Genomic DNA, 12,610 nt, shown 5'->3' on the forward strand with positions numbered 1-12,610 from the left:
CATCAGTTGATGGACATTTAGGCTCTTTCCATAATTTGGCTATTGTTGAGAGTGCTGCTATAAACATTGGGGTACAAGTGCCCCTATCCAAATCGTCATTTGGACACAAAGTAATTATTGCATAAAGAAGCTCTGGACTCTGGTATAAACTTCAAAGAGAATCAGAATTCAGAGAAAAGACAAATCACAATGGACTCATGCGATAAACTGTTAGAAAAGACAGTAAGGAAGGAGAACAATCCAAGCAACCTTGGATAAGATAAGAGAAAGGTTTGGAGAAATATAGACAAAACGCTTCAAGACTGAAACTTCAGGTGGGTGGGATCTTGAGTTGATCACATTGGATTCCAGGTTAGTGGTGATGTGCACAGGACAAGGAATGGCAAAGCACACCTTCTGGTGACTATCCCAAATTATCCAGCAAACAAGATCTTGACAAGTAATTCATGTGCCATCTTAAATAGCACAATAGGCAGGGGTGCCTGGGTGGCTCTGTCAGCTAAGTGTCCAACTTCGGCTCAGGTCATGATCTCACAGCTTGTGAGTTCAAGCCCCACGTTGGAGTCTCTGCTCTCACTGCAGAGTTCACTTCCGATCCTCTGTCCCCCTCCCTGCCCCTCTCCTGTTAACATTCTCTCTCAAAAATAAACATTAAAAAAATATTTTAAACAGCACAATAGGCAGGTCTCTGAGCCTATGAAATAGAAGCATTGTGATACCAGCATCCGGCCATTATCTCAGATGAAAGCAGATTTAGGGTGTGTGTGTTGTGTGTGGGGGTGGTACTTGGGGAAATAACTGTGGAGTGAATGACAAACAGGCGGCAGCTTATGAGCTGCAAGGTGATGTGAAGGACTGAACCCTCCACTCAGCTCTTTCAGAGTTAACACAAAGTGGCGATACAGGGTTGTTTTCAGGTCATAGGTTGAGGTCACCCCTTCCCTTCCCTTCTCTTTATGTGTGTGTGGTCTACAGACGGGAAGGAAGAGGAGTGAACTAAGAAAGCAGCATGAGTTAAAGGGGAAGATCTGGCAAATTCAGAGTGGACCCGTAGTTAAAATGGCTTTTTTTCTCCCTTTATATTGCAAAAATGTTTTGAATCCTCCACCTTGTCATGTTAAAAATCTCACTGCACCTGATCCTCAGGCCCACAATAGGACTTCTGCAGACTAGGCAAGAAGGAACCCACCATCTACTCAACTTTCGAGGAGCTTTTAGCTCCAGCACATATTTTTGTTGGGGCAAACCCGCATGAGAAACCCTCTGAGAAAGAGGCCACCATGATGCAAAGAATAGAACTTGTGAGGTGTGGGTTACACTTGTAAGCACCCCCTCACCCACAGGGTTTAAAACTCTCACTAACAGAATCGTTCTCCTGGTGGGTGAAAAATGCTCTGTGGGTGGTGGGATTACTAACCACAGAGTTAACGCCAAAACCCTGAACACATTTTTTTCTATCATCAGACAAGATTGCTGATGCCTTCTTTCCCTTACCTCGCTAACACTCATTTTTGAGGAAGGCCCATGGAAGCTCCTGTAAGTTAAAAAACAAAACATAGGAGGTATGAATTGTTTAGACTATAAGCTTCATGACTTCCTCCAATAGTATCCCTAGTGCTTGAAATGGGATTGGTAACACCGTAAGAACTCATTCAATATGCGTTGACCAAATAATAAGATTGTTATAGAATATTTATAAAAGGCATAGCCCAGTACAAAGTGATGTAGGGAAGTATGAAAAGGAAGACATGAATTCATTTACTGGTTACCAAATGGCAACAAAAAGAAAACCACACCATAAAATTTCAAGATGAAAAATGGTAAGTGGATCAAAGAAAGGTATTTTAAATTGTTTTTTTAAAGTTTAGTCCACCAATATTGCCTTATATCTAGGCTCCTCACAGCATATTAACAAATACATAAAGCCAAAGCTTCTGAAGTTTAGAAGTGGTGATAAATCCACCATAATAGAAAAAGATTTCAATATGTTGATTTCAAAAAAAAAATCAATGAATTTTCTAATAGGTCTCTCCAATTTCCTCTTGACTCAGAACAGTTCATTTAACAGCCAGAGTGAGCTTTTTAAAACAGAGATTAATTCATGTTACACCCCCATTCAAATTTGCCAGTGGATTCCCATTTCATTCAGAATAAGACTAAGACTCCTGGTCAAGATCCCCAAACTTCTCTACAAAACAGACCCAGCACACCTATTTGATCTCATCATCTTTTGTTATTTCATATTTTTAGATGAATCCTGTAAAATTCACAATTTCTCTAATAATTGATGAGTTTTGTACATTTAACAGACATTATTTGGATTTTTTTCTGATATTTCATTTTGTGCTTTCAATTTTTTTTTTTTACAGATTCTAAATATTTATTTTTTTATTCCTTCATTTTCTTTTGCACTCTATTTTCATTTGTTGTCGTGGTACTTTTGAAATTTTACCATGCATGCTTAACATCTGTGTTTAATTTCCATTAGTAGTATCTGCATGGTGAACTTTTAAATTTGTATAATAACTTAGCTGGGTATAGAATTTTAAGTTGGTGGATATTGTACTTCAGCTCTGTGAAGAAATTATTCTACTCTTCTTTCATTTCTGTTTTAAATTGGGCTTTTAGGTTATCTTTCATTTCTGTGTAGGTAATATATTTGTTCTCTTGCTACTTTTGGGAACTTCTCTTTCTGATGTCCTGCATGCTTGGGAATCTGAATTTTAAGAATCCAAGAATGTATTATAGTACCCAGTGTAGTTCCTATTTACAGCGATGTTTTATGGTTAAATTTTTTTTTTTGATTCTAGAATGTCTTTTAATGTGATAAGCTTGCCTATGCAATTAAAAGCCTGTTATATTTGGGGCAACTAGGTGGCTCAGTAAGTTAAGCATCCAACTTCAGCTCAGGTCATGAACTCACAGTTTGTGGGTTCAAGCCCCACATCGGGCTCTGTGCTGATAGCTCAGAGCCTGGAGCCTGCTTCAGATTCTGTGTCTCCCTCTCTCTCTGTCCCTACCCCAATCATGCTCTATCTCTGTCTCTCAAAAATTAATAAATGTTAAAAAACTTTTTTAAAAAGTCTGTTATATTTTATCTAGTATTTCTATATATTTTTAGTGGGATGGTTTTTTAAGTTCATTTAGAAATTATAAGTCCATGCTGAAATTATGAACTATTTCAATATGAACAGTAAAAGCACTACATATTAAAGTACATAAAAAGTACCTCTCAAAAAGGTATAGAGTTAAATTCATTTATAAGAAAAAAAAAGAAAGTTTCAACATAAATAAAGCACTTGAATAAAAAGTTAGAAAAGAACAAAAAAATAAGCTGAAGAAATAAGACGTACACTACCAGATTGATATGTGGTATATGACCACTACAAGTATTACAACGATATGCAGCCAGAACTCTTACTCTGTTGGGAGAGTGTAAACCGGTATCATCATTTTGGAAGACAATTCTGGCATATAGTGCAATTAAAGATGTGTATACTCTGTAATTCAGCAATGCCACTACTAGTTATCTATCTTAGAGAGTTTCATGCACATTTCAAGCACCAAAGAGCACACACAAGAATATTCAGACCAACATTGTTTGAAATAGTGAAGAGTGAATAGTGAATAGAAAAAACCCAAATGCTCATCAATAGTAAAATGGATAAACTGTGATATATTCACAGAATGGAATACTACATAGCAATGAAAACGAATAAACTACTGTGACCACATCAACATGGATAGATCTTAGGAACCATGTTAAGTGAAGAAGGAAAATTATGAAGAATAAATACACTTGATCCCATTTATGTAAGGTTCAGTAACTTGCAAACATATATTATGTTGTCTAGGGATGCTGACCTATGTGGTAAAACCATAACAAAAAGGAAGAGACTGACAAGTGCAAAATTTAGATTTAGTGGTTACTCTGGATGGAGAGAGAGCAAAGTGGAGTTACAGAGGGGGCACAGGAGACTTCCAAGATTCTGGTAACCACCAGGCCTTTTATCCACATATGTATGTATAGACATCTGGAATGACACTCATCAAATATTAATATAGTTAAATGTAGGCAGTGGATTTTGAATTATTTCCTATTTTCTTTGCATTTTTTTCCTGTACTACTTCAATTTTTTATAACAAATATGCACCATTTAAATTTTTTAAAATGTGATTCTGAAGGAGACAGAGAGGAAGGTTGTTATAGCTATGTGTCAGGCACTGTTGTAAGCACCTTGCATTTTTTTTTCATGTTTATTTATTTTTGAGAGGGAGAGAGAGACAGAGTGTGAGCAGGGGAGGGGCAGAAAGAGAGGGAGACACAGAATCCGAAGCAGGCTCCAGGCTCTGAGCTGGTAGTACAGAGCTCCATGCGGGGCTCAAACTCACAAACTGTGAGATCATGACCTGAGCTGAGGTTGGATGCTCAACTGACTGAGTCACCCAGGTGCCTCAGAAGGTTGTTGTAGATTATTTGTGTCTTCCCAAATTCGTATGTTGAATTCCTAACCCCTAATGTGAGGCTGTTAGGAGGTGGAGCCTTTGGGAGGTGATTAGTTCATAAGGGCAGAGCCCTCATGATAGAATTAGCACCTTTATAAAAGAAAACCTAGGCGTGCCTGGGTGGTTCCGTTGGTTAAGCATCAGCCTCAGCGCTGACAGCAAGGAACCTGCTTGGGGTTCTCTGTCTCCCTCTTTGTGCTTCTCCCCCTACTTGCACTCTCTCTCTCTCTCTCTCTTAAAATAAATGAATAAACATTACAAAAAGCCAGAGAGTTCCCTCCTCACTTGCACCATGTGAGGCCCAGGGAAAAGACAGCAGCCTCTGAACCAGGAAGCTGAATCAGACACCGAATCTGCTGGCCCCTTACACTTCCTTGCCTCCAGAACTGTGAGAAATAAATGTCCCAGAAAAAGACACAGTGAGGGAGATGAATAAGGAAAAGAGCCCTGTGGGAGACAGCCCAAGAACAAAGATCCAGCAATCAAACTTCTAGGTATTTACCCAAATGGGTTGAGAACTCATGCCCACACAAAAATTTGCACATGAATGTTAATATCAGTTTTATTTGTAATCGCCAAAATTGGATCAACAAACTATAGTATATCCATACAAGGGAATATCGTTCAGCAATAAAAAGAAATGAGCTATCAAACTACAGAAAGACACGGAGGAAACTTAAAAGCACATTACTAAGTGAAAGAAGCCCATCTGAAGAGTCTATATACTGTATGATTCCAACTATATGACATTCTGGAAAATGCATAACTAGAGAAAAATTTAAAAGATCAGTGGTTGAGGCACCTGGGTGGCTCAGTTGGTTAAGTGTCTGACTTCTCAGTTTTGGCTCAGGTCATGATCTCACGATTTCGTGAGTTTGAGCCCTGTGTCGGGCTCTGTACCGACAGTGCAGAGCCTGCTTGGGATTCTCTCTCTCTCTCTCTCTCTCTCTCTGCCCCTCCCAGGCTCATGCTGTCTCCGTTTCTCTCAAAATAAATAAATAAATAACTCAAAAAAAAGATCAGTGGTTTCCAGGGGTTTGGGATAAGGGAGGGAAGGATGAACTAATAGAGCAGAGATTTTAGGACAGTAAACCTGAAATGGTGGATACATGACATTATGCATTTGTCAAAACCCATAGAACTGGGCAACATAAAAAGCAAACCCTCATGTAATCTCGGACCGTAAGTTAATAGTAACATATCACAATAGGTTCATCAAAGGTACTAAGTGTACTACACCAATCCAAGATGTTATAATAGGGGAAATGGGGAGAGGCAGGTAGAGAAGGAGTATGTACTTTCTGCTCAACTTTTCTGTAAACCCAAAACTGCTCTAAAAAAAGTTAAAAAAACAAAAAAGGCCCAAGAACATGGTGAAGCATTTTTTAAATATCTAAGGCAGGTATTTGTTTTTTAGCAAATCCTGACCTTACCACATTCTTTACAATTTTTTTAATGCTTCTAACACCCCTGGGGTCCGTACCAGTGTGATTCTGCTCACACTACTGAGGAAACTGAGGCCAGAGAGTGTAAACTTCTTGCCCTGGGCCATGCAGCAAGGAAGTCACAGAGTCAGGATGCAACCTGGGGCAGTCCTTGCTCCTGGCCTTGACCTGAAACTGCTTTCCTGCTAAAGGGGCTAAGGTGAGCTGGACATCAGTGTTCAACTGCTTCCCATCTCAGAGGAAATTAAAATATGGAAATTGGAGACCTCAGCTGCTCTGTAAAGAACTAAAATAAATCTGCCTTATACTTGTTTAATTCTCCTGGAACTGTATCATCTGTGCTTTTTTGCTATAATTGTTTAAACGGATTGTATTTGAAATATCAGAGGATGAAAATGTTCAAACCAGATAAGCACAGTGTCAACAGTGTTTTGATAGGTTTTTTTCTCTTTTAATTCTTGGGGAAGCAGGGGATATTGTTTTATCAAAAAGATTTGTCAAAAACAAAAACAAAAAAGAAACCATAGTGGGAATATGATACATTAGAAAGAAACATTAAATGTAGGTTTAAGTCTACAACCATAGTTGACAATGTTCTTTATTGCTATTTTTTACTGTATTCTGAATTAATGCAAATGCCCAATAAGTATCACTTATAAAAGGAAGGAAAGAGCAAGTGTTTTGTCAATTCAAAATATCTTAACCAACCCAACTGTTTTTTGAGTTCCTAGTTTGTAGTAGTAGAACCACAGTGGGTACCAGAGGGAGTAGAGAGGCCAAAAAAGGAGGTCAGGCTTTTACTTCAAAGAGCTTGTGACCTGCTTAGACACATCCAGCACAGAAGAGATGCTGGTTATCTTGCCACCTTTAATCCATGAAGGATGAGAATAAGGGCTAAGGTGGTGGTGAAGATTTCCTTGGTGCACTGGGACATCCATAGGTCCTCCAGGAACCACTGGAAACTGGGCTGCAGTAAGAGGGATGGTTTTGCATTCCTGGCCATGGTATAGTCATGAGCGAAGGCTCCGAGTCTTTCAAGAGTGAGTTTGATGTGTTTAGGAACAAGGAGAAGATGTATTCTTCTGAGACAGGAATGTTGAGGAGCTTGGAGCAGTTTGTTGGGAAAGGTCTACAGAGAGAAGATGCTGGAAGGCCAGTGACATACGGAGAAGAGTTTGTGCTTGAGTCGAAATGTGAACGGGAGTTATTGCAGGTTCTTGAATTCCCTCAAAATCTTACCTCCACCCTCCAAAAAAGATGGCCTTTAAATTTACTCTTCATTTACACTAAGAAAGTCCTGTTCTTTTTCTACCAACAACAAAAATCCTTTAGTGGAAGCCTATTTATTTTGCCAGAATAAAAACTCCCATATTCTTTACAATCCCAAAAAGTAAATAAAGATCATACTCATTTACATGAAAAGATGTGAGAATTCAGAAAGATTAAGTGATTACCCAAGGTCACATTTTGAGAATTTCAAATTTCAGAATTTCCAAAGACCATGCCTCAACCATTTTATCCATCTATGTCCCTCTAGCAAAGTGACCTGTAGGACCTTTGCTTCTAGACCAGATAAATGTTATTGATACACACACACACACACACATACACACACACTACACATACACATTTTGATTTTATGCTTTAGGGGTCACTCTGTCACAACTGCTCAACAGTGCCACCGCAGTGCAAAAGCAGCCATAGTCAATATGTAAATGAATGAGCATGGCTATTTCCACTAAAATATAAAAATTTGAATTTCACAGAATTTCCATGTCACAAACTTATTAATATTTTTAATTCTTTGTCAACCACTTAAAAATGTAACAACCATTCTTAGTCATGGGCTCTCCAAAGAAGCAGTGACCACATTTGACTTGTGGGTAACGGTATGCCCACCTCTGTTTTAGGCTTATTGATTATAGCACTAAGCTAATGAAGCCAAGGTTAAATGTCTTATCTCTGTAAGAGATTGTTTGCTTTATGCTGTGGGAAATCCTGTTTTGTTGGCAACAAGCTATTTTCCTACCTAGGCCGAGTGTCTTGCAAATTTGTAGGGCATTACAAGGGCAAAAATGGCTCAGTGCAATCCAAACAATAGGAAAAACAATGTATATGCCCTTCCCACAAGCGTTAATAACTTCCAGCACATTTTTCTTATAGCCTAGATGAAATTTTCTAAAAATGTATTCATTGGAACTTTGGGATTTTAAGAATGCCTCACTGAAAAACGGCACATGCATTTTTCATGTTGTTTAATACATTGTATAGACACTCAGGAAATATTACAGCAGTTCACATTAAGAGTTTGTTATGTGTGTTAGCACCTCTGGGTTTAACTCAGTATTAGCCTGCCTTTAATTCTTTAGATCCCTGTTTCACTCCCTTCATTCATTCATACCTTTAATCAACAAATAGTACACACCTGCTATATATCCAGTCTTGTGATGGGCACTGGGAATTCAAAGGTGAATACTAAACTCCACAGTTTTGGGGAGAAGACAAACACATATTTGCCTGGGTGAGCCTTTGGAGAGCTAGAGGCTAGAAAGCCAGAGATAGGGGCTAGAGAGTACCAAGGAATGCTTTTAGAGGAGGTGAGATTTGAACCAAATCTGAAAAGATACATACAACCACGATACCTCTATCTATAAATGAGAACAATACTAACTAAATTGTTACATAAGAGAGAAAGGCAAGGGAGGACTGGTGGAGAGCCATGAACCTATTGTCTTTCAAATCCTTGTTCCGGAGAGTGTCAAATTTGAACATAACTAGTAAATAGTCACATGCGAATCACACACACCCTCCCACTTATAGTGTATTTCAGATTCAGAATTTCATGAAAAACACACATTAGTTAAAATGTAAAATGGTAAGAGAATTCAAATTTTCCCTCTTAAATCTGAATTGAAAATAATATTATAAGGGTACATATATTTTTTTTTAGCTGAATTTAAGACACAAAAATCCAAATATTTTTGAAAAAGTAGAATGCATTCTCACCTGGAGGACTTTCCTAATTCTTTTTAGATTGTGTATCAAGAGCAGATTTTTCTCTTTGGAAACGCGACCTAACTGTTCATCCAGTTGTATTAACAAGTTTTGAAGAAGAATTGTTGCCATGGTTTCATTGTTGGAAGCCGCCTCCCTAAAAAACAAAAGTGTTATTAGTCAGCAGGAAACAACGTCCAGTAAAATGTCTACTTCTTTACCATACTAGTTTTAAAGAGAGATAAATGTATTCCACAGTGATAAGCATTTAAAAGCTTTTAAAACTTAAATTTTACACATCCAAGTATACTCAACGTCACTAATCATTGGGAGATGCAAATCAAAATGTGAGCTACCATTTCATACCTATTAAATGGATGGCTATTATTGAAAACCCAAAATAACAAGTGTTGGTGGGGATGTGGAGAAACTGGGGCCCTTGCACATTGCTGGTGGAAATGCAAAACAGGATGGAGATTTTTCAAAACATAAGCATAAATTACATACAGCAATTCCGCTTCTGGGTAGATACCCAAAAGAATTGAAAGCAGGAATTTGAACGGATATTTGTACATCAGTGTTTGCATCAGCTTTAGCCACAATAGCCAAAAGGTAGAAACAGCTCAAATGTTGGTTGACAGATGAATAACCCAACAAAATGTGGCTTATATATACAATAGAATGTTATTCAGCCTTAAAAAGAGAAGGAAATTCTGATATATGCTACATGAATGAACCTTGAAAAAACATGTGACATGACATACATCAGTCACAAAAGGACAAATATTGTGCAATTACACTTACATAAAGTACCTAGAGTAGTATATTCAGAGAGACAGAAAATAGAATGGTGGTTGATAAGTCTGGGCTACAGAGAATGAAGAGCAGTTGTTTAATGAGGACAGAGTTTCAGTTAGGGAAGATGAAAAAGTTCTGGAGATGGATGGTGGTGATAGTTGTACAGCCACATAAGTATACCGAATGGCACTAAATTGTATACCTACAAATGGTTAAAATGGTAAATGTCATGTATATTTTCTCACAATAAAAAAGAGAACTATTCAAAGCAAAAAAAAAATTAACTGTACAAGGTAAACAGAGCTTTAAAGAATGACTGTAAAACATAATAAAAAATAATTATTTACATGGAGTCTGTGTTGAAAATTGATGTAAACAATAGTTTTATTCCTTGGCTGTTTAATAGTTAGGAATTACTGGGATTGGGCTTATCAAAAAACCCAACGCACTAGAAGCATTAAATTTTCATCTACAACAGATGAAACCAGAAAAGATGATGATTTTCTTCCTCAGAGGAAGCTTTCCAAATCCTTGATGAAAAATATGCATCTACTCAGTCAAAAAAAGATCATAGAATAAATCCACATGGATAGAGCATAAGGCATTTGTATATCAACCTCTAGGGAAAATACAATAATGTTTGGTCCTACCAGTCTTGATTTTCAATCCACTGAGCCAACAGATGTCGAATTTCCATAGGAAAATTGTCATCGTAGAATTGATCTACTTGCTCCAAAAATTTGATTTCTAATTGTTGGACTTGATTCCACTGAGACATGCTATAAATGAAGGGTAAAATTAAAGTTTACAAATGTTAGTAACTGTGGTACATGTGTTTTTTTCCCCTTAGATTTCAGACAAAGACGATGTTGTCCATTAGTTAAGTAACTGGTGAAAAAATTTTCTTTCATAGTCACCTTATTTAAGAAAACAGTAAAGAGAAAATGCTTTCAATCCAAAGATAAAAGCAATTCTCAGCTTTTTCCCAAGTCATCCCTAATGCACGGAACATGATTCTTTCTCTTTTCCCAAACCATGTCCTGCTTTGCTCTAACAGGAACTCCAGAACTTTCTCCAGGAAGATTTCATTCCCTGTCAACACTCCTCACCTTACCCCCATTCTGCCTGCAAATCTGTGTTCTCAGCAAGCTCACTTGCTCCCTCTGCACTCTTGACTTTGAGCAGCCTGAGGCAAATAACATATGTAACTGCACCTTCAAAGACCTTCTTAGGGCTTTCTATATGAGGAGTACCCAATAAAAGCTTCCTGCGTGTCGAACTGCCCAGTCCTTTTTCTTTTATTTCAGATTTGTCTGGCTTCCAGAGTCAGCTTCCTATTCCCAGACTTCTGATCAAATTGGGCCTTAGCTTTTATGAAGAGCTTCATGTATGCATTTTCATGGGCTCTAATTCTTCCAGTTCAAAATATCTGTGAACCAATGCATATTTATATTTCTCTGTTTGATGATACACTATGAATGGGCAGAGCTTTTAAGGTCTACTTTTAATTCATCTCTGATGTACAACTGACAGTGGTTAAACCCTCAGGTTACTTAAGGAGGAAGAAACCACACTTGAGATGTATGTGGCAGCCCGTCACAAAACAAAAGTATGTTTCCCTATGTTATCCTACGCTGGCCAGTTTAGAAGCTTTAGACATTTCCTAACTCAGGGAGATTAATATGACTTCTTGAAGTTATAGTACTTTACTTGTTCCAAAGTCAAAAGTTCTGATTGTTTTATCGGCAATTTTAGATCAAGGAACAAAACTTTTACATGATTAACCACCATAATATTTCGGCCTATCTTGTAGGTAAGTTTTCCTTTTGCTCACAGAAGGTCACGATAATAAATTTCATGTATTTCATACACATATTCCTCAGGTTTCAAATGGAACAATTCAAATTCAGATTCCCTGATCTAAATGTATAGAAGAATGTTTTTCTAAAAGAAACTGGCAAAAGAAATAATGTTTTATTTTCATATCACTTTGTGTCTTGAAGACCTTTACACGCACATTGTAGGCACGTTGTGGGGGCTCATAAGTGCTTAAGTGCAGAGTGAGTGGCAATCCTGATTTTGTCATGAATAGGGCAGGTGGATAGTAAGTTTGACCCCAACTTTAAAAATGACAAACATCTGAGGAACAAGTAGGCAAAATGACCCCTGCCTAAGATGCATAGCTCCTAAGGATGGATCTGAGGTTGTCTTTGTAGATGCTGGGCATATATACACACACCACACAAAACTGGGATGTTTGTTCCCATGCCACAGTGCCATTGTCCTGCTACATCCCTGTTTTATTCTAGTTAATGGTGAGAGCACATGAGCTGAAAATGCCATTACAATCTGTTTTCTAACTAAGAATTAACTGGACTGAACTGACCCCAAAGTCAGAAAAATTACTCCTAGGACCGGGGTCCACCTTCCTGAGAGCTGAACTTAAGGGTTCAGCTGAAACTGAAGGGCTGAAGAAGGGAAGGATAAGGTGTGTGGTCCGAGGACCCTCTTCTCTGTTGCAGCCTCTAGAAATGCCTTTACTCATCCTTCCCTCCTTTGCTTTCACTCTCTAAGGGCTAAGTCTCCCATCACAAGAAAATTATAGAACATTTCTTTTGAAAACTGAACGCCTCTCGATTTTCTTGAATGTCTGGCCCTAGATAAAGGGGCATGGGGCATTTTGTCGCGCTGTCTGGGGGCTAATAGTGCCACGCTGGCTCCGTGACACATAGCTTGCAAAGGAGATGACATGTCCGAAAATACTCCCTCTCATCAAAGCCACAGCCACTGGCCAGCCTAGCTCCAGACTTTTCTCTGAAACCCGTGTACTCAGTCTAATGTCAGACATTATAGCTCAGAGAAGCTGG

General features: G+C 38.2%; 1 protein-coding gene across 3 annotated transcripts in view; it reads right to left on the reverse strand.

Moving 5' to 3' along the window:
- STAT4 (signal transducer and activator of transcription 4) overlaps positions 1-12,610 on the reverse strand; it is a 113,376-nt gene that overhangs the window by 77,179 nt on the left and 23,587 nt on the right. For all 3 annotated transcript variants that reach the window (XM_027054481.2, XM_027054488.2, XM_027054473.2), the window contains exons 3-4: positions 10,394-10,522; positions 8,958-9,102 (exon numbers count right to left, since the gene is read on the reverse strand). In XM_027054481.2, coding sequence (XP_026910282.1) covers positions 8,958-9,102; positions 10,394-10,521 — 273 coding nt within the window. In that variant the 5' untranslated portion in view covers position 10,522. The remainder of the gene's footprint in view (positions 1-8,957; positions 9,103-10,393; positions 10,523-12,610) is intronic.

Source organism: Acinonyx jubatus, chromosome C1 (assembly GCF_027475565.1).
Source record: "Acinonyx jubatus isolate Ajub_Pintada_27869175 chromosome C1, VMU_Ajub_asm_v1.0, whole genome shotgun sequence".
In the NCBI taxonomy this organism is placed as follows: Eukaryota; Metazoa; Chordata; class Mammalia; order Carnivora; family Felidae; genus Acinonyx; species Acinonyx jubatus.